At 36.3% G+C, this 26,832-nt stretch overlaps 2 protein-coding genes across 4 annotated transcripts; both read left to right on the top strand.

Moving 5' to 3' along the window:
* The first annotated feature begins 3,111 nt into the window (after nucleotides 1-3,111).
* Nucleotides 3,112-3,882, top strand: LOC121245816 (uncharacterized mitochondrial protein AtMg00310-like). Its single transcript, XM_041143686.1, has one exon. The coding sequence runs from the start codon at nucleotides 3,112-3,114 to the stop codon at nucleotides 3,880-3,882; it is 771 nt and encodes a 256-aa protein (XP_040999620.1).
* Nucleotides 3,883-7,674: 3,792 nt separating this feature from the next.
* LOC121254285 (histone-lysine N-methyltransferase ATX2-like) lies at nucleotides 7,675-26,774 on the top strand. Of its 3 annotated transcripts, none has more exons than XM_041154277.1 (25): nucleotides 7,675-8,628; nucleotides 8,786-8,837; nucleotides 8,943-9,017; nucleotides 9,199-9,418; nucleotides 11,074-11,197; nucleotides 11,330-11,434; nucleotides 12,162-12,364; nucleotides 12,720-12,812; nucleotides 12,958-13,055; nucleotides 13,720-13,890; nucleotides 14,695-14,838; nucleotides 14,932-14,979; nucleotides 15,565-15,682; nucleotides 15,764-15,829; nucleotides 15,910-15,971; nucleotides 16,218-16,274; nucleotides 19,442-19,510; nucleotides 19,602-19,800; nucleotides 20,263-20,547; nucleotides 21,709-21,770; nucleotides 21,855-21,932; nucleotides 22,698-22,793; nucleotides 23,375-23,478; nucleotides 23,554-23,700; nucleotides 23,865-23,984. In XM_041154277.1, the coding sequence occupies exons 1-24, from the start codon at nucleotides 8,018-8,020 to the stop codon at nucleotides 23,693-23,695; spliced, it is 3,282 nt and encodes a 1,093-aa protein (XP_041010211.1). In that variant the 5' UTR covers nucleotides 7,675-8,017; the 3' UTR covers nucleotides 23,696-23,700; nucleotides 23,865-23,984. The 3 variants fall into 3 exon arrangements, with proteins under 3 accessions (XP_041010211.1, XP_041010205.1, XP_041010217.1); XM_041154271.1 differs by lacking the exon at nucleotides 23,865-23,984 and adding an exon at nucleotides 26,491-26,774 and having other exon boundaries at nucleotides 7,676-8,628; XM_041154283.1 differs by lacking the exon at nucleotides 23,865-23,984 and adding an exon at nucleotides 26,491-26,774 and having other exon boundaries at nucleotides 8,532-8,628; nucleotides 8,786-8,848.
* Nucleotides 26,775-26,832: the final 58 nt, after the last annotated feature.

The following is a 26,832-nucleotide window of genomic DNA, read 5'->3' as shown; positions in this document are numbered from 1 at the left end:
GGGTTCCATGGGAGGGGTTCACCGGTGAAAGGGAAGGCTGTTGGTGGCAGTGGTGGCGCCAGAGGACGGCGCACGGTGGCGCAGTAGCATCAAACCCGCTCGAGCTATGCCCTGTCGAGGGAGAGAGGAAAAGAGAGCGTGCGAGAGAGAGGCTAGTGTGGGGAGGTGGAGTTGGTGGTGCCGGCGGTGAGGTTTGGCGACGATAAGGGGTGTGTACGACGTATGCTGGAGAGAGGGAAGAGAAAGAGGGCTGGAGGGAAAGTGAGGGAGAAGGAAATGGGGGTCTGGGAATTTATCCCAGTCCCTTCATCTTGGGATCCTCAAAACGATCTAATGATAAGAGATTAAAATACTGATTTGAAGATGCGTAAACATTAACTTAATTAAAAGCACTTAGAGGAATTAAGGTAGAATATTATTTAAACTAACTTTAGTTTATAAAATAATATTTTTCATCATTAATAAATGATGAAGTCTTATTTAATATATTTGAAATGATAAAACCATTAAATTAATTAAAACTTTCAACATAATTTAAATCTCATAATATTTTACATAACTGAAATCATTTTAATAATTAATATTGGAATGATTTCCAATAATTATAATATTTTTGGAGCTCTTCAAGAATATTATAAATGTCGCATTTAAAATCAAGTTTAGTTCAATAACACTGGAAATACTCTTTATAAATTTTTTCAGTATATTTAAAACACTGAGCGTGCCTTAGAAGTCAAATAATATATTTTTGAAACATGCCTTTGGGGTTCGGCACGCCTAACGATTCTTGCAGTCGCTAGATAGAAGGGGCAGACAATTTACATAATCTTTACCTTCGGGATTTGCTTAAATCATAAAGACGGAACGTATGTCAGAAAGAGGAAGCGTACGTAAGAAAAAATGAGCAGGGTATTACATCACTAGATAGTGATATATACATGAAAATTCCTAAAGGATATAAACTGCCCGAATAATATAATTCAAAATCTATAAGTATTTATTCTATCAAGTTACAAAAATCATTATATGGTTTAAAACAATCTGGACACATATGGTACAATCGTTTTAGCGAATATCTATTGAAAAAATGATTTGAGAATAATTCAATTTGTCTATGTGTTTTTATTAAGAAGTCGGAGCCTGGATTTGCAATTATTACAGCATATGTGGATGATTTAAATCTTGTTGAAACTCCAGAAGAGCTCACGAAAACTACAACTTATTTGAAAAATGAATTTGAAATGAAAGATATTGGAAAAACCAGATTTTTTTTTTATTTACAAATTGAACATTTTTCAAATAGAATTTTAGTTCATCCATTTACATATACAGAAAAAGTCCTAAAAGACTTTTATATGGATAAAGCTCGTTCTTCCAATAGTTATTTAATCACTTGATGTTGAGAATGACCATTCGTCCTTCAGGGGAAGATGAAGAAATTCTTGATCATGAAGTACCATATCTTAGTGTAATTGGTGTTTTAATGTATCTTGCAAATTCTGCAAGACTTGATATTGCATTTTCATTCAACTTACTAGTAAGATATAATTCTACACAAACTTGAAGTCATTGGAATGGAGTCAAACATGTTTTATGTTAACTTCGTGGTACGATCGACATAAGATTATTTTTTTCAAAAGAATTAAACACAGTTAATTGGATATGCAGATGCATGTTATCTATTTGATCCACATAAAAAGCATTATCAAACAGGATAACTATTTATATATGAAGGTAAAACTATTTTAAGGAAGTCTGTCAAACAAACAATAGCAGTTACTTCTTCTAATCACTCATAAATTATTGCAATACATGGAGTAAGTCGTGAATGCATTTGAATAAGATCAATAATTCAACATATTTAATAAAAGTGTGGTTTTTCCACAATCAAAGGCTGCCTAACAATATTATACAAAGATAATGCGGCATGTATTATATAAATAAGAAGCGTCTACATCAAAGGCGATAGGATCGAACATATTTCACAAAAATTCTTTTATACATACGAGCTTCAAAATGTGATAACATTGATGTCAAGAAAATACAGACAAATGATAATTTGACAGACTTATTTACTAAAATTTTACCAACTACAATATTCAAAAAGTTGGTACGTAATATTGGAATGCAACGACTTAAGGATCTTTCATCATGAATAATTGAAAATTTGCATACAGACGAAAGGAAGTCAATTATCACTTGGATTGTATTTTTTTTCATTCGCTAAAGTTTTTTCCATAGTGTTTTCCTTTGTAAAGTTTTAATGAGGCAATCATAAAATATTCAAAGACACATTAGAATGTTGTACTATTTTTCTTTTACCACAAAATTTTCCCACTTGGTTTTCTTTAGAAAGCTTTTAACAAGACATATTTTTTGCGTATGGTCATCTAAGGAGAAGTGTTGTAAATATATGAAATGTATTTAAAGAATGGCCATTAAAATTCTCTCATATTCATGTATTTTTATTTCTCATATTTATTTATTTATTTGATTTATGTATTGTTATTCTCTAAATTTATATACTCATTTAATATAACATATCTTTTATATTTATAAAAAGTGTCTTGAAGAGCATTTATAATAGATTCGTAACTAAAAAATTAAGAAAAATAATATTTAAATTTTAAAAAATTAAGAAAAATAATATTTATCAATGGATCTCCCCAAGACTTCTTCAAACCTTCTAGAGGAATTAGACAAGGGGACCCATTGTCACCCTATTTGTTCATCTTGGTGGCAGAGGTACTCAGTAATCTCCTCAATCATGCTGAAAGGGTAAAGAGAATACATGGTTATCCTATAGGTAGAGGCCAGATCATCATTAATCACTTGTTTTTTGCAGATGACAGTTTACTATTCTGTAGAGCAAAGGCAGAGGAGTGGGCCACCATCCACGATTTGCTTAGTCTTTATGAGAGGGCCTCGGGTCAGCAGCTAAACAAAGGTAAAACTGCTATTTATTTTAGTGCTAATACCTGAAAAGAAGCTAGAGATTTCATCTTGAGCATTGCTGGTACAAGAGCTACTTCATGCTATGATAAGTATCTAGGCTTACCTGATTTAGTGGGGAGATCAAAACATGATGCCTTTAAAAGCATTCTTGATAGAATGAGAAGCAAGGTGAGTAACTGGAAGTCGAAATTCCTCTCTCAAGCAGGGAAGGAGATCCTCCTCAAAGCAGTGATACAAGCTCTTCCAACCTACTGCATGGGTGTTTTTAAGTTGCCAAAGTCCTTGTTAAAGGAAATTAATAAAGTGATGCACCAATTCTGGTGGGGCCAACAGGATAGGGAGAAAAAGTTGCATTGGGTTTCTTGGAATCTCATGGGAAAGGCTAAGGAAGTTGGTGGAATGGGTTTTAGAGAGTTTGAGAGCTTCAACTTAGCATTGTTGGCTAAGCAAGGCTGGAGGGTAATTCAATACCTTGACTCGTTGGCTTCACAAGTTCTTAAGACCAAATATTTTAGTAGCTTTAATTTCTGCCAGGCCAAGATGGGTGCAAGACCATCTTTCATATGGAGAAGTCTTTTGGCTGCTAAAAACCTCATAATTAAAGGATCTATTTGGAGAATTGGAGATGGTAAGGAGACAAAAATTTGGAAGGATAGGTGGCTTCCTAAACGTTCCTCTTTCATGATTCATTGTCAAGGGCAGACTATAGATGAAGAAGCGAAAGTTGCTGATCTCATTAATGAAAACACGAAGCAATGGGATAGAGAGAAGATATTTAGCATGCTAGGTCCTTTAAATGCTACCATAATCCAAAGAATTCCCGTGAGTTCTACAGGTGCAAAAGACAAGCTAATGTGGTTAGGCACAAAGGATGGAGGCTTTACAGTGAAAAGTGCATATCACCTTCAGAAGGAACTAATAGCATAACAGAGAGGTCAGTCTTGTAACACCCCATATTTTAGTGTATTTTTTAATTGAAAGATTATTATTATTAATTTAAAAATTTATTCTTTTGTTTTAAAATTGGTTGGATTTTTAGTGGGTTTATTTTTATGATTTTTAATTTTGTGAAAATTATTCTAAAATGATTTCTTATAGTTGATTATTGTAATACATTTAAATTATTTTTCATATTAAATTAGCTTATTATTGGGTTTAATTATTTATTTTCATTTTAATCACTGCGTTTAAATTATTTTATTTCACTTGCTGTTTTAAAATCGTTTCTGTTGGATCATTTTTGTGACCCAATATGTGAGAATTGAACCTCATTTCTTTCCCTACATTTTCTCTTTCCTCTTTTCTTTTTCTTTCTTTTTCTTCTTTTTTTTTTCCTTCTTTTCTTTCTTTTCTTTTCTTTTTCCTGGCCTCTTCCCCGCGGCACGTCTCTCCCTCTCCTCTCTCCGTCCGTTCCTTCATCCTCCCAGCCCGCCGCCGTGCGCCGGCGGTGATCGACACCGGCCGGCCCTCCGTCCTCCCCAGCCACCGGCGACCACCACCCTGTAATCTCAGCCCCAACCGCGCCGCCGTTAGCTCCCACGAGCATCACCAAGCCGCAGCACTCCTTGTGCCGTCCCGCCACCTCCGGCCACCATCTTCTCACCACATCATCCTCGACCCCCTAGCAACCCAATGGACCCAACCCCACCTCCGATTGTCACCGGTGAAACCCCACCATCAATATTTCCGTTTTGGGTATTTTTTCACTTCAACTACCCTTTGCGCCGCCACCCACGGCCAACCACCACCACCACTAGCTTCACCGACATCCCTAGGCCCTACCTTATCAATCTCGGGTCTTCGTTTGCACCTGTTCAAAAGTGGGTCTTTGAGACCCTCGACCACAGTGCATTTGGCACTGTTTTGTTGCTGCTTTGTCGCTTCGTACAACTCCGTGATCTTTCAAAAATTATATTATAGCATTGTAAGTATTTTTCCCAAATAACTTTTGAGATTTAAATGTATTCCTGCGCTAATTCATATTTACTGTGAACTTTGTTGGTTGTGCCGGACTGAGTCTGAGGAGTAAGGGGGGTCGGTTGGATTGGATGATGGAGTTGTTAGTGTGAGACTGGTTTATGCTATGAAATTTGTTGGTTGTTTTGGGTTTAAATATTGGTGTTTTGAGTTGGACATTGGTCATGGTGAATATTGGTGATTTTTAGGAAGTGGTGATATATTTTGGGATTATGAGGGTTTTAAGTTTTGAGATATTAAAATAGGTTATTTTAGAAGTTTAGGATTAAATGTCGAAATCCGTGATTGATTGAAAACTTACGGAAATTATGTTATTATTTTTATAGGTGACGATTTATATTCGATTCGACATTTTTGAGGAAAATTCTGATAAGCTAAGTGGTTCAGGTAAGCGGGGTTCCTATGCTAGGCTTTACACGAATTATTTGAGACTGATGTTGATTTTCTGAAAACTTTGCATATTTTTGTGGTGAAATGAGAACTTGGGAAAAAAACAAAAACCAACCTCGGTCGTTTATTTGCATACTCATGAAATCTGTACGAAAAAGAGAAAAAATATATTCTGACATACATTGTGTAGACATGAGCTAAATTCTGTGATGTGATTTCTGAAATCTGAAAAATGAGCGATATTGAGAATATGAAAAGTTGTGCATTTATTTGAAAAGATATTCTGGCTTTTGTGTTCAGTGTGTGTAAACTGTTTGATTCTGTTTTGATACTCTGTATTATTTTGATATAACATCTGAAAACCTTTGGCATGGTGTACTGGTTTTCGTATCTGACTCTGTCTCTGCTTTGCTCTGCTCTGCTCTGTTATGCTCTGCTCTGTTTGGGTTGGTACCAACTTCTCTGTCTCTGAGTGCACCCACTTTAGAAACAAAGTGGTTTTATTGTGGTCTTTCATGTGTGCACACTCGGGGCTCCGAGAAGAATAAAGGAAATATTTCACCTCTATCTCTGCCTGGTTTGGCCACCGGGGTTAGCACAACCCTACCACGGGGTAAAACATGGTCTCTGCTCTGTTTGATGCTCTGTTTTGATCTGATGATGATACTCAGTTTATGTTATGCCAGAGTATTATGGGTTTTACGTGTCTTAAAACCATCGCTCTGTTACTTTTGAAAATATGTTCTGCTCTGCATGATAACTCTGGAAAATGTTTTGTTCTGCATGCTATACTTTGTAAATGCTCATGTTTGCACGCTAGCATATGTCCTCTGCTTACTGAGTTGTTGATAACCCACCCCCTATCTTCATAATATTTTTCAGATGATGTGGAGAGTCCAACTAAGGACCTGGATTAGATTGGTGTGAATGATTAAGCTGGGAGAAGATGTTAGAAGAATGAATTCTGATGTCCTTTAATTTTAATGTCTTTTCGATTTATTTATATTTTGGACTTGGGTTTTAGTAAGACTTATAAAAGTATTAGTTTGGTTTGTTATGACTACCGAGAGATTTTGGATGCCTTAGTTTATTTTGCTGCAGTAATGACTTTGTAGAGTTTTCAATGTGGTTTTTTAGACTACATGAGATTGAGTTTTGCTAATAAAGTTTTGGAGTTTTATTTTAGTTGTGTTGGGAAATATGTTCTTAAGTGACAGGTAGTAATTCTCCTGGGGTGTTACAAGTCTTCTCGAGGATACCAAAACTTTAAAGAGTGGACTTGCTGCTGGAAGTACAAGATTCCAAATGCTATTAAGATTTTTGTGTGGAGAGCATGCTTAGAAGCTCTAACGACAAAAAATAACCTTTTCAAAAAGAAGATAGTGGACTCTCCATTATGCCCAATATGCTACAGAGAAGATGAAACAGTTGCTCACGTGCTGTGGAACTGTGAATCAGCATTGGATGTGTGGTGCCAAGGGCCCATTGTGCTGCAAAAAAGTACGTTGAGGGCAGTAAGCTTCAAGGAGATTTTTGAACAGCTAAATGCCCAATGTGAAACTGAAACAATGGAACTTTTTGCTATGACTGCAAGGGGAATTTGGCAGAGGAAGAATAAAAGTGTATTTGAAGGTCCTTCTTGCATCCTAACCTAATATCCTAGAATGCGGCTCAACAGCTGGAAGAATATAAGGCTGCTCAGCTTGGCTCTAACTCAACAACTAGAAGGAATCCTATTCAAGCTGTGATATGGAGTCCACCTCCTACGGAAATAATCAAGGTAAACTGGGATGCTGCACTGTGGGAAGATCAAGATAAACTGAGAATAGGCTTGGTAGCAAGAGATCATGAAGGTAGAATTATAGCTTCTAAAAAGGCGGCTAAGGCTGGTTGTGTGATACCATTACTAGCTGAGACAATAGGAGCCTATCAAGCTGTCAAATTGGCATCCGAAATGAACTTGGAATCTGTGATCTTTGAAGGAGACTCTCTTCAGGTTGTTCAAGCAATAAATCTGCACAAAGAGAGATGGGACAGCGTGGGACTGGTGCTTGATGATACCAGAATGTTATTAGCTCAAGTAGTACATTGGCAATTTAACTTTGTTAAAAGAAATGGAAATGAATTAGCCCACTGTCTTACAAAGAAAGTTTTAGAACTCACGGTGAAAACTTCCAAAATAGTTGTTATTCCCAACTGTAATAAAATACCTCCTATGTAATTGAGATGAATGAAATTGTTCCTTTTACAAAAAAAAAAAAAAAAAATATATATATATATATATATATATATATATAACAAAAATTTGGGAGGATTGTGCCAGCAAGGTAGCCACAAAGTAGATTCGTTAAAATGCGGCCGTGTAATTTTCCATGCCATCGATTGCTGTGAGCGCTCTCTCTCTCTCTCTCTCTCTCTCCCTTTGTAGCACACACGGCGGGAAACCGATATTTTGGCGAAAACCCTCCCTCCAATTCCCAAAACCCGATCCTCTCATCCTCCTCTTTTAAATCCCTAATCCAATCTCCTTTCCCAAAATTTCGAAACCCCACTCACTTTCACTCTGAGAAGACGTGAGAAAGTTTCGCTTCCTATCCTCCATTGCCATTACTTTCCGTTCGAGACCGAGTGCGAGAGAGAGCAAAGGTAAGGCCCACTGCTTTTGCTTCTTCTCTCTCCTCGGTCGCGAAAATTCATGGCATTCGCTCTCAAGCACCAAGATGACGACACCACCGTCGACGTCCACAGCGCCATCGGCACTCCCGTTCGGTATCTCCCACTTGACCACGTCTACTCCGCCACCTCCCCCTGCTGCGTCAGCGTCAGCGTCAGCGCCAGCGGCTCCTCCAACGTCATGTCCAAGAAAGTGAAAGCCCGTAAGCTCATCGTTACCGATTACGACCACGATCCCGATCCCGATCGCAAACCCTCTTCCCCTTCCATCCATAGACGACCTCCTCTCGTCCACGTTTACTCTCGCCGCCCCAAAACATTCCGCCATTCATCTTTCTACGATTCTGTTATCACCCGCGAAGAGGCAACTTCTGAGTTTGATGGGAAGTTAGGGGGGAGATTGTTGAACAAAAAGAAGAAGAAACGGAGATTTGGGAGTAGTGAACTGGTGAAGTTGGGTGTAGACTCCAGCGTTTTACGCAGCCTTGATGGGCCGCGATTGAGGGATTCCCGAAATCGTAATACTACTAATAGTAATAATTCTAGTACTAACTCCCGGAAACGGAAGCGAGTTTTTTCGGAGAATTGTGAGAACGTTTTGTCCGAGTCACCTTCCACCAAGAGATGGGTCAGGTGTGTGCTTTCGCTTCAGTTCTGGAGGCATGAACTAATCATGCTTCCGCTAGGTTTAGCTTCAATCTACTGAGTTTCTCTCTCTCTCTCTCTCTATATATTGAAAGTTGTGAGTATCTGAATTACTAGGTGACAATTTGAATTGTGCCTCTATCAGGTTGAGTTTCGATAGTGTTCATCCAAAAACATTTATTGGACTACAATGCAAGGCAAGAACTTTGTAAGCTCTTTTTTTTTTTTTTTGACGTGGTCTTATTGAGTTTATATGTAATATGACAATTCTTATGGAATGAAAGTAAGTTTGTTGAGTACAGGTTTATTGGCCACTGGATGCTGATTGGTATTCTGGTCGAGTTGTGGATTACAATCCAGAGGCTAATCGACATCAAGTATGCAACCCCCCCCCCCCCCCCCCCCCCCCCCCCCCCCCCCCCCCCCCCCCCCCCCCCCCCCCCCCCCAAAAAAAAAAAAAAAAAAAAAAACACTTTTTGTTTCACATTGAGTTGTTGAAAACTTCTGATTATTTGGATTTGAATCTTCGTGGTTTGACATTCATTTGTGCCACTGCAGGTAGAATATGAAGATGGTGATAAAGAAGATCTGATTCTTTCAAATGAGAAAATTAAATTTTTTATCTCTCATGAAGAGATGCAACATTTGAACTTCAGTTGTAGTGTTAACAGTATGGATGGTGATGCCTATGATTACAACGAGATGGTTGTGTTGGCTGCTAGTTTGGATGACTGCCAAGATCTTGAGCCCGGGGATATTATATGGGCCAAGCTTACTGGTTTGTGCTTAATCTTTGTTTTTTGTTTGTTGGCTACTTTTAATCTATTTTTGTCAAGAATAGAAAAACAGAAAAGAAAAGCTTGAAGAGTTTCTTGAAAGAGAAGTGTTATTCATCACCCTTTAATGTGGCATTAGATGATTTGAAAACTATTTATCATTCATTACTTATCATTAAATCATTTGATACCACATAAGGGATGGTGAGAGGATAGTAAATGGAATTTCTCTCATTGAAATAGGCAGAAGGCACTTTTATTTCATGAACCATTGAAAATGGGAAAAAAATCCTCTCCTGTTATTTATTTTGATCAGTAAAAATAAATCCTTTGCTGCTATTAAGTTTTGATTATCGGCTTTTGATGCCTTCCTATGTGTTAACTAGATCTTATGCTAATAAATTTAGTTTTCTATGAGTTGCTGCGTCTTTTTGACAAACATTTAAGTTTTTCATCACAACATTTTTCATCATAAGTGCTTATACTATCTTTTAGATCATAAGCCCATATCTATCTTGTGTACTTGAGCTATGCCTGTTCTTATTAATACAATCATTTACTTATAAAAAAAAAGAAAGATCATAAGCCCATATGATGATTGGATTTTTATAAATGGAGCCTCTTGGAATTATTATAAAGGGCAAGAACTTTTCCCTCCTAAGCAATGTAAGATCCCATTTTTGACCTTTCTGTACTCAACCTGGGGTATTTCTTTTTTGATTGGCACTGGTTGTCCGAGACTCAAGCCGGGTATTATAAATTTAGTTATTTTTTTGATAGGTAAGAAAATTTTATTTAGAAAAGTACATAGGCATAGCCCAAGTACACACCAACTATACAGATGCAGAAATCTAGGTTAAAAGTCATGAACTAGAAAGAGAAACAAGAAAGTCGTGGACACTAGTTCCATTAAAAACAATAGCTGAAGCCCAATAAGTATAGTAGGCTATAAATTGGTAATTGCTTCCTCATTAAGTATAGTAAAAGTTCTTCCTGGTAGATCCTTGTCTTATGTTATTATGGGTTTTAGGATTTCGATGACTGCCATGTGAGCACTATACTTTAGTCCTAAGTGATAAAATTTTTTTTGATAAGTAGTCTTAAGTGATAAAATTATGTCAGAAGTTTGTTGGATATTTTTTTCTCTTGAGATTTACTATCTCTTCGAATGCATCAATGTTTCACAACTCCCAATAATTTAGCATCTACCTATAATGCTTCATGATAGAGATAAGTTATTTTTTGTGGCAACTATGAGAGATAGCTTCATGTCATATACTGAGTTTATGTGAAGTGCAAAGTGCATTGTTTAGCTGTTACTCAAAGTTACTGATACAACTGAACAATATATATGTATATATATTTTTATTACAAATTGTACCATGCACAATTAATATGCTTTTTTCCCTCTTAACCTTTTATAGAAAAATACGTCTTTTTCTGTATTAAGACATGCTTTCATATGATCCCTTTGCTTGTGACTTATTTTATTCTATTTTTTAAAGTCTTGTATGGCTTTTGGTACAGTTGGTGTTTAATCTAGAAGTTAACTTGCAGTTTATTGTATGTTATTTAATTTTTACTCCTGTTGTTATACTTTCATTCATCTTTGAGTTTAATTTTACACCAACTTCTTCTTTCAATTGTTTTAGTGCAGGTCATGCTATGTGGCCGGCAATTGTTGTGGATGAATCACTCATTGGTGATCATAAAGGGTTAAGCAAAATTTTGGGAGGACAGTCAATTCCAGTGCAGTTTTTTGGTACACATGATTTTGCAAGGTTTGTGATTTTTTAAATTAGACAGAAATTCTATTTTTTTTTTTTTTTTTACGCGCACTGGCTTATTGAATGCATATATGGTACCTATTTCTTTTAAGCTGACATTGCAGATATTTTCTTGTTTTTATCTAGAATTAAAGTGAAACAGGTTATCTCATTTCTCAAGGGACTCCTTTCTTCTTTCCACCTGAAGTGCAAGAAACCTCGTTTCATTCGCAGCTTGGAAGAAGCGAAAACGTAAGTTTATATACGAGAGTTCGTTTTCAGTAGAGGTGACATGATTCCATTTTGCAGTGAATGTTTATTTTTCATGCAAGCCTCCATCACTCCTTACGCATTGTTGATGAGCCGTTGTCAGGAGTTCAGTTTTAAATATTTTATTTGAAAGTGCATCCTCAAAACCATGCTTATTTGTTCACAATATTGGGATGCCTTAATGTCAAATAGGTTCTCTTGGATTATTCTATGGGTGATCTTGTAATCTTGTTTTAGCATCCTTGTTAATTATGTCATATGTGATTGCAATCTCAGTAATTTTGCAATTTGTTCATAGACCTGGGAAGCAAGTTTCCATTAGCTAACTTGTTTCCCATACATGGTTGTACTTACTGTCTTGTTTGTAACTTGTAATAAGTCATAATGACTATTAAAATATTTTTGGGCTTTAGCATATTAATAAGCTACATTTTTTTTTTTAAAAGTATATTTATAAGCCACATATATTGGATACATTTAGTTGTTAGTCACTTCATCTAGCTTTAAAGGTATTCTGATTGCGTTAAATGCTCCTTGATCCTGACCATTTGACCTTTGCCTTTCATTCTTAAAATAATTGTGATGTCAAGTCCTTGTTGAGAAAATTTAGTTTCTACCATGTATTGTCAGTTTAATCAATAGAGTTTGGTAGGCTCTCTTTCTTGCACACTTGAGATTTCAGCTACTGCAATCCTGTGGATTTTTTCAGGTATTTGAGTGAACAAAAGCTTCCAAGAAGAATGCTACAGCTGCGAAATGGAATTACCACTGATAATGTAAGTGCAAGTGAAGATGATGGAGGGAGTACAGACACTGGTGAAGATTGCCTAGAAGATGTAGAGATTGATGGGGCATCAGAGGGCCTTGGTACTTCTTCCTATGTAATTGGGGATTTGCGAATTATGAGCCTTGGTAATTCTCTATGGTTTGACGCTGCTCCTTATAAGATAGGACATTTTATAAAGTTGCTTGTCTCGTGTTTTGTCCAATTTTTCACATCACATTGGGGGCTGGGGTTATCATTGAGAACTTAGTTTTTGGGGTTGAACTGAGGACATGGCACTGCCTTTTTTTCCTTCTTTCTTTGGCATCTTGAGATGAGAAATATAATACTTGTCTTTTTGTTTCTCTATATATTACCCCTTTGGGATCTGATAGTTTTACTATTAATTGCCAAACTGCATTTAAAGAAGAATATTTAAATTATTTGGTTGATGGGGTTTGGAGATAGCCATTCTGCTCATGACCATTTGAAATATTCTTGCAGGTAAGATTGTCAAGGACTCGGAATACTTCCAAGATGAGAAATCCGTTTGGCCTGAAGGATATACTGCTGTGAGAAAGTTTACTTCAATGAATGGTGGAGCATCTTTACAGATCCTCTCTATATATCGTTTTTGCTTATCACCTTGCTAATTCCATAAATCATGCTTAACACTTCGTTGATCATCTTCATCTTTATGCCAGTGTCATAACATCTTTGCATTTGGTTTTGAGGGTTTCAGATCCCAGTGCATGTGCCTTATATAAGATGGAAGTGTTGAGAGATGCTGAATCAAAGCTTCGACCTCTATTTAGAGTGACATTAGATAATGGAGAGCAGGTTAGTGTGTAGTGTGATGAGAATGAACCCATGTTTTTTAATTCATGGCTGCTCTGAACTCTTTTATTGCATGGCGTTGTTTATGCTTGTATCTTTGGTTTTTAACTTTTCTTCACCAGTTTATCCTATCTTGTATCACTGGTTTCCTCACCATGCATCAATGACAGTAGATGGCGCTACTGCATCTAAATTAGGATTTTCTTTCTAATCTAGAACTAAAATTCAAGCATGTGTGTCTGTGTACATTCTTACAAGTACCTATAAAAAAACTCACATGTTTAGTAAGGCAGTCACCTTGACATATGTTCTTGATTTGGGTGCAGTTGTAGGAAATGATTTCATTATTAAAATAGGTAGAAAGTGACTGACTCCTCAATGAGGTGTTCAATAAATCCATACCAATGTGCTTTCATTTCCGTTTCAATGGACATTTGCAGGAACCCCTTTCACAAATAATAGCAGATTGTGTTTTTTTGGATTGGGCCAAAGCGTAAACTATGTTTCTGTTATGTTTTTCAATATCCTTTTTTACGTATGGTTATACTTGAATTACTGCATAGTTCATGTACACCCACAGAGACCGAAGATGCCCATGTTCATGGTTTTTTATTTTATTTTTTATTTTTTGTGACAAGTCATTTTTTATTTTCTATTCCCTTTACAGTTCAAAGGATCCACTCCATCTGAATGCTGGAATAAAATATACAAAAGAATAAAAAAAATACAAACAAGTAGCTCTGATTGTTCTAGTGCTGAAGCTGGAGGAGAGAGAATCTATAAGTCTGGTTCTTACATGTTTGGTTTCTCTAATCCTGAAGTTTTGAAGCTAATACAGGTACAGCATCAAATAACACTGCCCTTTTATTCTCATATTTTGCACTTATCTCCATTTCCCCCTTCTGAGATAGACTTTTGCTATGTCATGTCTAGTTAATGAGTTAACTCCAGAATTGACACTGTATTTTGGTTTACATATATTTAAGCATAATTGTTTTTTTCTCTTCAAAATTAGATGTTTTAAATTAAAGTGTTCTGTAAACTGTGAATTTTCTGTCACTTTAAAGGTTGTTTTTCCTTGAAATTTGGAATAAACATCAGACTTCTGCAACTACCAAGGCAAAAGTTGTCTGATTGTGGTGAGTCATGTGAAAATTTGCATAAGTTTGTTATCTGACTTGCATCTATGGATTGAGAATGGTCTCCCTCTTGTGAAGACCTTAACGACTTCTGCCTGTAGCTCCTTGAGTAAGTTTAGGTTTCATGTTTTAGGTTTTATTGGAAATCTCGCAAAAATTTCTTTTGGGTATAGTTCTGCTGACGCTTTGCATGTTTTTGCTACAAGTAATGATAATAATAGTTAATAGTCATTTTCTTCGACTGAAGTTTTGCATGAACTTCTACAGCATGTAGTTATAGATGACATTTATTTTCTAAATGGATGAATCTTTTTTGTTGCTTTGTTAATAGTTCTCTAGTAATCATAAGCAGGCAAATGCATCTCTGTTTACTTTTAGTACCATCTTGAAATTTTTTGAGATGCACTGAGACTATCTCATTGCTAAATATTCACAAACTTCTGCTCTTCCTATACCATATACTCTAGTATATAGCCTAAAATCAGTGTTCATGGTATTGGCAGGGGTCATCTAAATTTAGACTTTCTTCAAAATTCTGTGTCTGCAAGTTGGCCTCTAGAAGATATCAAGACCCGCCTGTTGGGTACAGGCCTGTTCGTGTTGACTGGAAAGACCTCGACAAGTGCAGTGTTTGTCACATGGATGAGGTGAAGCCAATTTTCTTGTGCATGATGTTTCATTGACACTCTTTTGTGCCGTATGCGGCATGGTTTATCTGATTGATATTCTCTTGTTTATAGGAGTATGAAAACAATCTGTTCCTGCAATGTGATAAATGCAGAATGATGGTAAGGGCTGCTTCATTTATTTCTTTGATGCATGGGATGTTTGGATCATCCGAGTACAGAACTTGGTCTTAAAACTATGGGCACTATTTACATCATCGAATGTTATGCCAATTAATGAGGAATTTTCTGTTTGAATTGCCTATAATATTGTGTGTTGTAATATCTATCAAAAGATCATATTTACAGTCCAAAAAATTGCTCAGTCTGTGCTTTTCTCAAAAAATTTCCTCTACTTGAACCCGTAGGGGTTGGCTCAAGCGGTAAAGGCCTTGTGCTTAGGGGTATGCTCCCCCAAGTCAAGGTTCAAATTCCCTTGGGTGCAAACAATCTCTAGGGGCCATTGAACTGGGGGATTTTCCCCTTTAATTACTCGAGGTGCATTTGCGGGAAACTCTTTGCTGAGGGCATGTGCACTCTCGCGGTTAGTCAAGATGTTGTTCCTGGACACCCGGTGCCAATTCCTCTACCTGATTAGTTTATTCATTTCTTGACAATCTCTTATTTTGTGTTTTACCTTTTTCTGGTTGACTTCATTTGCAAAAGTGCTACTGCCCATGTAACTCATATCTGCCTTTGTTTGCTTAGGTCCATGCTAGATGCTATGGAGAATTAGAACCTGTCAATGGAGTGCTATGGTTATGTAACTTATGTCGACCCGGGGCTCCCAACCCTCCACCTCGTTGCTGCCTTTGTCCTGTTATAGGTACTAGCATATAATTAAAACTTCCTTTATGTAAAGGATTGGATCATGTAACATTGAATGTGAGAAATGATTTACCTTTAGGGGGCGCAATGAAGCCAACAACTGATGGGCGCTGGGCTCATCTAGCTTGTGCTATATGGATACCTGGTTTGTGAATACATTGTTCACGTTTATTGTTATTCAGATATTTTACTTCAATAGTTTTTAACTCACTATGTATACTGCAGAAACTTGCTTATCGGATATAAAAAGAATGGAGCCTATTGATGGGCTAAGTAGAATCAATAAGGTATCTCTTATCATTTTTCATATATTTTCATCTTCCCTTGACCTCCATTTCTTTATTTACTTTTTCAAATTTAAAAAAAAAGACCTTCACAATATTTTTTTGTGGGGATTAAGTAAATTGCATTGTGAACTCTTTAAGTTTGTGCTATGAACCTTAAGAATTCTAACTGTCTAAACATTCAGTGAAGTGTTTTTCCTTTCCTACTAGTCTTTACTTGTTTATTCATTTCTTGGTGTGTTTAAACAGGATCGCTGGAAGCTGTTATGCAGCATCTGCGGTGTATCTTATGGAGCTTGCATTCAAGTAATTTCATGATTCTTATCATAATGATGGTTAATTTCAGTGGTCATGGTTAACTTTGTTTTTCACATTTAGTGGCTTGTGTCATTATAACTCCTATACTCTAAATAGGTCAACTTTTCTTGCTTATCTCATGACACATTTGGCTTGTGTCATGGTTATGGTTGACTGTGTTTGGGCCTCATGCGAATTTCTTGTTGTAATGATACTATGTGAAGGCACTTCCTTTCTTGACATCTTTGCATGATGGCCCAAAGAACTTTAAACTGTTAGCATTCCCACATAAGATTTCTCTATTTACTTATTTAGATTTTTTTTTTTTATTATTAATCTATTTACTTTTGAGAATGCACACATTTTGTACATGTATGTACAACAAAATTTTGTACGTATATGTTTTAAACATGCAACTGAAGTAGCAAAAGAAACTGTCATGCCAAATTTCACTGTGCATGGAGATTGCTGGAGGTTAATATGGAGAGGCCAAATCCCTACTCATTTAGGATGAAGGTAATATGAAAGAAACCATACCCAAGCAGTATCTTCCAGATTAGCAGATCCAACTCTTCACACCTTTCTCAGCCTAGAATCTCCATTTCACCAACTTGAGACAAACCATGAACCCTTCTATGTTATTAGGTGGAGATAGTTGCTGCTCGTTGAATTAATGGAGAACTTAATTTGGATTTCTAAAATATAGTAGGTAATAGTTCCAACTCATGTAGGATGGGGTAGTATGAAAGAAATGATGCCTGAGCGATATCTTCCTGATCCAACTCTTCATGTCTTTCTCTGCCTAGAACTACAATCTCAACAACTCTTGGGACAACCATGAAACCTTCCATGTTATTTGGTGGAGATAGTTGTTGCTATTTGAATTATTCAAGGAATTATTCTATACAGATTGTCTTTCACTAAACCTTGGTGTATTGGAGAAGATTTTAACGTCACTCACTTTCCAAATAAACGAGTAGGAGGTCCTAGCTCTAACTGAGCAATGATGGATATTTCTGATTTTATTTGTGAGCAAGAACTTCTGGACATTCCTCTGGTGGGTGGCACATTCACTTGGTCTAGTAATAGAGAACATTCCCATGGAAGATCATATGGAAGACTAAGGCCCCCTAAAAGCTTCTTTTTTTGTATGGACAACTTTGTTAGGGAAGATTCTCACCTTAGATAATCTAAGGAAATGCTGATTCATTGTATTGGATTAGTGTTACATGTGTAAGAAAAGTGGTGAGCCTATGGATCACCTATTATTGCATTGTGATGTAGCCATGAGCTTATGCAATGATATCTTTGCAAGAGTGGTACTCTTTTAGGTAATGCCAAGAAGGGTTGTTGATTTTTTGGTCAGCTAGCAAGGCATTTGGGGTAACTCTCAAATTGCAGCTATGTAGAAGATGATACCGACTTGCCTATGGTGGTGCATATGGGTGGAGAGGAACAGTTGGAGTTTTTGAGGATCATGAACGGATAATGGATGAGCTTAAAACTTTTATTCTTCACACTTTATTCCATTGGTTGATTGTAATAGACTTTGATGGCATGAATGTACATGATTTCTTGTATCTTTAGATAGTCATGCATAGGTGTGGCAACAAGATTGGGAAGTTGTTAGCTTTGAGGAATTTTTTAGTCTCTTGTATTCTATGACAACATCGAGCACTCTCGGTGTTGATTTGCTGTGGTGGGTACCAACAAGTAAAGGAACATTCTTTGTTCGTTCTTTCTATAAGTCTTTCACACAGTTGTAGAACATCCAGTTTTCATGGCAAAAGATTTGGCGAAACAAAGCACCTCCTAAAGTAGCATTTTTTTGCTTGGACAATATCTCAGGGTAAGATTTTGACGACGGATAATTTGCGGAAGCCCGAGGTGATTATAATAAATTGATGTTGCATGTGTAAGAAGACTGGTAAGACAATGGATCATCTCTTATTGCATTGTGAGCTTGCTAGGGCGTTATGGGATGAAGTTTTTTGCAAACTAGAATTAGCTTGGGTTATGCCCGCCTCAGTGATAGGGCCAGCCGGACAGTGCTGGGAGGTATCCCACAAATCAAAATTATGTAGAATATGGTTCCTATCTGTATTCTGTGGTGTTTGTGGTAGGAGTGAAATGATCGGACATTCAAAGACAAGGAGTGCACAATAGAGGAACTTAGATCTATTTTTATTAGAACCTTGTTTCTATGGGCATTAGCTGTAGATTTTAATGGCCTTGATGTTCATGACCTTCTTTTATTCTTTGTTTCTTCCTAGATAGGTGCTATCTCTTGTATACCATTTTTTGTACTTGGGTTATGTCTATTATTATTAACACAATCGTTTACTTATTAAAAAAAAAAAGTGTGGCTCTTGTATATGTCCCGTGTACTTGGCTTCTCCCATTTTCAATAAAATTCTTATTTACTGATCAAAAAAATAATAATTACCTTTTTTTAGACTTAAAAATTTATTAACATCAATAGGTGTAGCCAAGTACACTGGAGAAGTTTATTACTCAATAGACTATTTTGTTCTCCAATTAGGAAATTGAAAAATGAACTTGATAATTGTGTCTGCTACAGATATTTTTATTGCCAATCTGCTCTGATTTAACAATTTTTCACAGAAAAGAAAAGTTAGCCCACTTTAGAAAGTATCCTTTTGTAGTTTCCAAAAGTTATCTGGAAAGAAAATGATATTTCCTGAAAAATGAAATTTGGTATTCCTTTAGTGATTGCAGCCCATAGAATGAAGAGTGTAGGGCATGAAATAAGTAGGACTAACCAATTATGAAATAACTTTTTCTGTCAATGGTTTTTTCCATGGTACTTAAAAGCATGGAACATGCCAAAATAATAAAATACAAATGTAATCTGGATTGACCGACCTAAATACAGTATATATATATATATATATGTGTATGTATGTATGTATATATATATATAGAAATGTTTGGTTTGCATAGAGATCTCACAAAAGTGGACTTACAAACTGACGTGGCTTGATGCGAGACTTCATATCTACTTTTGTAAGATCTTTGTGTAGATCTACCACTTCTTATATATATATATATATATATATATATATAGATATATCTTTTTAAACGTAAGTTTACATTTGTGGTCTCTCTTCCTTATTTCTAGTTATGAATTCTTTCTAAATGGAAATTCTTTGCAGTGTTCAAACAATACTTGTTATGTAGCGTATCATCCACTTTGTGCACGTGCAGCTGGTTTGTGTGTCGAGGTAGATTTTCCTCTCCATATTATGTCTTCAGAGATGTTTCTCATACGGTTCATCCATATATATTAATCTAACTTCTTTTATGATTGTCTAGCTTGAAGATGAGGACAGACTATATCTGCTAGCTGTAGATGATGATGAAGAAGATCAGTGCATCCGATTGCTATCGTTTTGCAAGAAGCATAGGCAACCCTCTAATGAGCGTTCGGCTGGTGATGAACGTATTGGGCAAGTTGCTCGTCAGTGTTCAGACTATACCCCACCATCTAATCCTTCTGGCTGTGCTCGCACTGGTATGTTATTAGACATTCAGTATTACTGTGTTTGTCTTTGTAGTACTGTTGCTATATGAATTTGCAAATTGTTATCTCACTTCTCTCTCTCCACCTCTCTATCACACACATGCAATATTGCGGTTATATTGCTCCTGTGCCAGTTCTTTCTCCATGAACTGTTGGCCTGGTTTTTTTTCTGACACTTGCCTTGCTGTTAAACGGATGTTAGGTTATTCTCTCCACCATTCAGCCAACAAAAGTTGATGGTATTATGTCTTTTAAGGGTTATAAAAAAAGGGCACGTGTTATAATTAGCACTTCCATTCTCTTTTCTACCGTAGCTCCCACTGCTACTTCTATTTCTCACCAAGTCATTGCCATTTAACTTTTGCATTTGCCATGAAATTCTGTTATTGCTGCCTATACTCTCAGTTGATTGGTTTTTATTTATGTTAATCTTTCCTGCCCATCATTTGGCAGAACCTTACAATTACTTTGGTAGAAGGGGGCGGAAAGAGCCAGAAGCCCTTGCCGCTGCCTCCTTGAAGCGCTTGTTTGTACAGAACCAGCCTTACTTAGTCAATGGTTATGGCCAGCACACATTTTCAGGAAACTTCTTGTCTTCCAATGGACTCATTGGCTTCATGTTCTCTTCTACCCTACAGAGGCTGAAAAGCTCTCAGCTTAATGCTCCTAACAACATACTCTCAATGGCTGAAAAATATAGACACATGAGGGAGACATTCCGAAAGAGACTAGCATTTGGTAAGAATTGGTTTTACTTTTAGCAAGCTTTTGCTGGAATCAACGTTTTCTATTTCTGTGTTCTTGCCATCTTTGTTTTTGCATGGAACTTGCTTATCATGTGCTTGATATATTCCATATATCCATTATATATAATTTATAGTCTTTGTTTATTTTCACCAGTATCTTCTCTTCCATCCAATGACTCAATATTGCCAATATGAATCACCAAAAAATATATTGTTTTCTTTTCGGTTGATGCAAGTTTTATATTGCTGACCTTGATGATTTGCTCAAAAGTATTGTAGATTTTGGGCTTTTGGTAGTGTCATCATATTCTTTCCGAAACTACTACTCTTTCAAGCTGTTAGGCTTACTCTCTAAAGCTTGTAATTATTTAATTTGTTCCTTCAAAATGCTGGGTAAATTCACTAATTATAAGAAATTAACACATTATTTGTTTTCATGTGCTTAAGAATACAGTTGCGAGCTTCTTGAAGTGGAATTTTTGTAATAAGAATTGGGTGTATTCTGGCACGAGTTTCGTATTTGTTACCAGGCGTACACCTGGGAATTTCCTTTTTTCTTGGAAAATATACAGTAAATGATGCTTTCTAGCATCATGCTGTTTTGTTGATACCATTTTATTTTTTAACACGATGTGAAGGAAACAATTTTCTTTTCTTAACATATAGTTCTCCGTATCTGTTCCATTCTTGAATTTGATGGGTGCTGCTTTGTCATAGTTGTGAGGCCTGGGTCAACCAATCATGCTCCAATACCATGTAAAAATATTGGAAGATTGGTGTTGCATTATCTAATATCTTCAGTTATGGAAATATTATTTTTTGGGGCATTATACTTGACCTCCTAAACTATTGACCTTTTGCAGTGACGTGTAAACCACAGAAATGTCGAGTTGCACCCTTTACCAGATTTTGGCACTAAAATAGGGGGAGGTTGAGCATTGATGTATTGATTTTTACCTGCATTTATACTTAATCTTTTAAACACTGGCATTTGACCTTTTGTATTATGTTATCATGTGCTTTGCAACAAACTATTTTGTATTTTTATTATTACTAGGGATATGTATGGGTCCAGCACTAGACAATGACCACACCTACACATTTTATGTATGTCTAATTCTGGATTCTGTGGTGCACTTTATTTTAACAATAGGGAAATCAGGAATCCATGGGTTTGGTATCTTCACAAAGCATCCACATAGAGCAGGAGACATGGTAAGTAATCTGCTTATCATTATTTTAGGATCCTTTATAAAAGCATCATGCATTAAAATGAAGGATAAATCGTACTTTATGTAGGTGATTGAATACACAGGCGAACTTGTTAGACCTCCTATAGCTGACCGGAGAGAGCGCTTTATATACAATTCATTGGTGGTAGGTGTTATTTTTTTTTTCTAATAATTTATGTGCTTATCTGTATGAGCATTATATGATTCATTGAGTATTAAGTTCATCTCTGGTTAATCTTCTTAAGTCACTTTTTAAGGTTACATTCGTGGTGCATTTTCCCATTGATAGAAACCTATACAGTGAAGTCCTTGTATATTTGATGATCTTCTAGCTATACAGTAAATTCCTTGTATAGCTGATTATTGGGAGATTTTAAAAGCCGTGTATTTTTGAAGTTTGGATTTAATAAAAGGAGAATGGCTTATTATTTGTGTGGATGGAGTGGAAATGAGAGCATAAAGGATTGTGGCTCCTGTTTCCTTTGTTTGAATCTATTCTCTTGTGTAAGGGACAGGATTTGCAGATTCGGGGGTTTCTCCCTAGGGTCGAGTTTGAAGGGCCAGCCTAATGAGGTTCCATGTCATAAAAAAAAAAAAGTTGGAGTTTTGAAGGAGTTCTCAAATATTTTTTTCCCAAGAACTTTGTATGATTTGATGTCTTCCTTGGGCAGTTTTTATTCTACTTTAGCATCTTTGAACAACAGAAATCACTTGCTCCTGCTTAGTTTTGGGCTTTTGGCACTCTGTTACCTGAATAGTCTTGTTTCTGTTTGCACTTGAGATTTGTTTTTGTCTATTCATAGATGTGGGAAAACTGTTCTATTTGTTTCTTGCTTTGGTGACTGCTGCATGTGCCAGTGAAATAACAAAAGGCTGCTCCAAAAAATGTTGATTACCTTTCCTCATGCAGGGTGCTGGGACTTATATGTTTCGGATTGATGATGAGCGAGTCATTGATGCCACAAGGGCTGGAAGTATTGCTCATCTGATTAACCACTCTTGTGAAGTGCGTATCATCTGCTTTTTCTTTGCATATGCAGTTTGTGAGTGATGTGAAGTATTTTTTATTTGGAGTAGCCTTTAAATGTATGATAATCCTCTTTAATGATTTACATTGTACCAATCACATTAATTGAATGAGTGATAATCCTCTTTAATGATTTACATTGTACCAATCACATTAATTGAATGAGATGCTAAGTTGTTGTGACTGCTTGTGCAAAATGCTGAAATTTGGGACTGTTCTGGATCTCTTCTCCTAGGATCCTGCTTGGTCAGGTGTGACAATGGGTAGTGGCCTACTGTTCTCTCTTGTTATAAAATCTTGAGGGAGCATATTCCTGGGGAGAATAATTTTGCACCCATGATAACATAACTTCAGCTATGGTGCTTTTGTCTAGCCATTCACATAATCATACTTGAATGCTAAGTTTTTAGTGGAAGCAATGATGCCGAAGTTGAGATTATTGTGTTTTTTTTTTTTTTTTTCCCATTTGTTTGTTTGCTTGTTTTTCTTTTTCTTTTTGATTTGGGGGTCTGGATTTGGGTTGTTGATTGCTAACCTTTTTAAATTTTTCTTGTGTGCAGCCAAATTGCTATTCAAGAGTTATAAGTGTCAATGGTGATGAGCATATAATTATATTTGCCAAGAGAGACATCAAAAGATGGGAGGAACTCACATATGATTATAGGTTTTCTTCAGGTCTAAATATATGCAGTTGTCTTTCACATTTTATAGGTGCTGAATTTCTATCTCTATGTCACAGATTTTTTTCAATTGATGAACAACTAGCATGTTATTGTGGCTTCCCAAGATGCCGGGGTGTAGTTAATGACATTGAATCGGAAGAGCGAGCAGCAAAGCTATATGCACCTCGCAGTGAATTAATAGATTGGAGAGGAGAGTAAAAAAGGTAAGCAAACTATACATAAAATCTTTTTTGTCCTTGTCTTTTTGCTCGTAAAACTTACCAAGAAGCAGCTTGATTCAAGTTGGGTATTCAAGAAATGAAATAAGAAGTTGAGATCTTGTACATTATGACATGCTGTTTCACAATAGGAGTAATTTTTTATGCAGCATCTAGATTGTTAAGTGATTACAACAAAATTTGGGAGGGTGTGGCTTCTGAAGAATAATTTTATTGTTCAGTGTATAATGAAAGACTAAAATCCCGTAGCCTCTAGTCAGATAAAAAAAGGTACGTTCTATTTATAATGACAAAATGTGCCGATCAAATGCATTGATCGAAAACAAGGACTTTGCCGTCCATTTTTTGTTTAATTATAAAATTTTGTTTGGTTAAAATGCTTGGAAGAGAGCATGTTTGGTGAAGTGGTGAAATACAGAAAATCTTATGTTTCAAATGCAAAATTTAAAGCTGTATTGTCATAGCTGTACACAATATGGGATGAAATTAAAATTTGCTCTCATTGCTCCTTTGTTTTAAAGAACTCTAATGACCCTTGAGTAATTTTGGTGAGTTTTATGTGAGAAAAGAGTGCATCTTTAGTCTGGTCTTGGTGCAAAACAGTGATTTACACCTATTAATGGGAGGCTACCACGTCAGCCTCCCCCTCTTTTCAAATGGACCTGCTGCACTTGATCGTTACTTAAAAGCACAGAATGTAACGAAACAGAACAGTGCATGAGGATAAACACAATCTAAGCTGTGAGGCTAGCTTCTCTATGTCACCTGGGGAAGGTGGAAGTAGAAAAAATGGGGGAAATGAAATGATAGACATGGTGGAGGTGGTAAATGGAGTAAAACCTGGTATTGGTGCTGGTGTAAGGCACAGCTTTAGGAGAAGTTGAGGTAGCTGGAATGGGTTTGGGACAAGTGGAGGTGAATATAATGAGAACTCTAGTGTCAGAGAGTGCTAGAAGTTCTTGAAAAAAACAAAGATTGGAGAAAAATTTTAGAGATGAGTGATGACAACTAGGTAGAGATGAACGGGGGAAGGTGGGGGAAATAACCAACCATTAACTGTGGTGAGCAGCTCAACCTTAATTAAAATTAACTTCAACTTCTAAAAGAACTAGGTACAAAGCTTAATTGAGGAAGGCAATGCCCTGTGTTCTACTTTTAAGTTGATTGTACATAAGCTGCTCTGGAACCACTTGATGTTTCTTTACATTGAAATACTTCAAAGCTAACTTAACTAAAGATGCAACCATGTAAATTAGCAAGTGAAGCTAACTGAACTAAAAGATGCAACCATGTATGTTTTGCCACGTGATGTATTTTCACATTGAAATACTTCAAAGTGAACTTAACTAAAGATGCAACTATATAAATTAGCAAGTGAAGGTAACTGAACCTAAAGATGCAACCATGTACCTTTTCTTATAGGTGAATTCAAATTTTATTAATAATAACAGTAGGCATAGCCCAAGTGCACGGGTCATATAAATGAGACACCTAGCTGGAACTAGAAACTGATACAATGAATTCATGGAGGCTCAGTCCATTAAAATCTATGGCGATCAACCAAGGGAACAAAGTTGTATTGAAGAATGTTTTGAGTTCATTGAAAGTCTGTTAACAATATTTGAAGTTTCTATTGTTTCTTTTCCTCCAAATACACTAGAGTAAGCAAATGGAGGCCATCTTCCTTATGGATGCAATTTGTGAGATGCAATCGTGTAAATTAGAAAGTGAAGTTGCAACGTTTGTGAAGCAACAGTCAAATAGCTTGTTATAGTTGGTTGCACTTCTGATTTTGTTCCCTTGTGACTGGCCAGTGCCTCAAGGAATCCATGTCTAGGCTGTCCAAATATTCCATCAACTCTTTTTTTGCTTTCAGTGGCTGTAACATCACGTTTGATAATTGCTCATTTGAGTTTCAGCTGAATCAGTTTTTGCATCACGTATTTTTATATTTATGTGGTAATCAATTTCTTTAGTGGTTTAAATGCATATTAATACCTACACAATTCTTGTGCATTTTTGCTCATTACCCTGTGGGTTTATATTGATTCAACCCATGTACTTTACTTTGAGTCTGGTTATGAAGTATCATGGTTGGTTGTTTCTAGAGAATGATTTGCCATGTTTAAATTTTATTTAATTGGTTGATTACTTGATTGTCATGTTGCATAAGTCTGTTAATCAGATGCTGATTTAAAAAAAAAAAAATTGAATAAATAAATCCTACTGAACAAAATGTGAAGTCAAAATTATGTCCACTGGATGAAGTTCGAAATGAGTTTTTTTTCCAAGTAATAGTATATTTTAAATCATATTTGAATTTTAAGTGCGCCAATAGTTATTAATTATGTGACTTGTCCTGAAACATGAATATTTTTCCAGAAAGCTCAACATATTGATTCTGGTCCTTTATCACATCAATTTAGGGTTGGTTCAAGTGGTAAAAGCTTGAGCTTGGGGGTATGCTCCCTTAAGGTCAAAGGTTCAAATTTCTTTGAGTGCAAACAATCTCTAGGGGTCATTGGAATAAGGACTTTTCTCTTGAATTACTCGAGGTGCACTTGTGGGGGAAACTCCTTACCAAGCGCCTGGGCACCTCTGGAATTAGTCGGGACGTTGTTCTTGAACACCTGGTGCCAATAAAAAAAATTTAGGGTTGTCTACCATTTCGCATTGTGGTTCTTCTAACATGTTTTTGCCTTGTTGACCTTGATCTCATGACTAACTCTTCATGTTCTCTTTGTACTGATCATTTTTTCCATTTTCCTTTTGCAGAAGTTTCTCAATGTAAAGATATGTTTATCTGAGATGCTTCTGAAGAGATCTTTTCTCCAACAACCTACTCATCGGCTCTTATTTTTTATTGAGGCAGATAGCGGTGTAGGGTTCTGATTTTTCTTCTCTCATCTATTTGTTACACAACCAAAGAGCTTTTTTCGCAAAAGCTTTTTAATCTGAGCAAACCAACTTGAGAATGGTATCAGGAAAAAAAAAATTATTCTTAACAAAAATTTATTCGAGCATGAGTAAAGGTGTATTAGTTTAATTTTACTTCTACCTTTTCCCTCTTATATTTTTTTTCCCTTCACTTTGCCATCGGTTGGGCAAACCAATTTT

The sequence above is a fragment of the Juglans microcarpa x Juglans regia genome, chromosome 1D (assembly GCF_004785595.1).
Source record: "Juglans microcarpa x Juglans regia isolate MS1-56 chromosome 1D, Jm3101_v1.0, whole genome shotgun sequence".
Lineage (NCBI taxonomy): Eukaryota > Viridiplantae > Streptophyta > Magnoliopsida > Fagales > Juglandaceae > Juglans > Juglans microcarpa x Juglans regia.
The sequence above is the reverse complement of the archived record's forward strand: the minus strand, read 5'-3'. Positions and strand labels throughout refer to the sequence as shown.

Bases quoted from the DNA above. Each gene is read 5' to 3' on its own strand.
- LOC121254285 (XM_041154271.1), top strand. From the start codon at position 8,018: ATGGCATTCGCTCTCAAGCACCAAGATGACGACACCACCGTCGACGTC. The intron at 8,629-8,785 runs GTGTGTGCTTTC...TGCCTCTATCAG, and splicing joins TCCACCAAGAGATGGGTCAG to GTTGAGTTTCGATAGTGTTC. The intron at 21,933-22,697 runs GTAGGTGTTATT...TTCCTCATGCAG, and splicing joins TTATATACAATTCATTGGTG to GGTGCTGGGACTTATATGTT.
- LOC121245816 (XM_041143686.1), top strand. From the start codon at position 3,112: ATGAGAAGCAAGGTGAGTAACTGGAAGTCGAAATTCCTCTCTCAAGCA.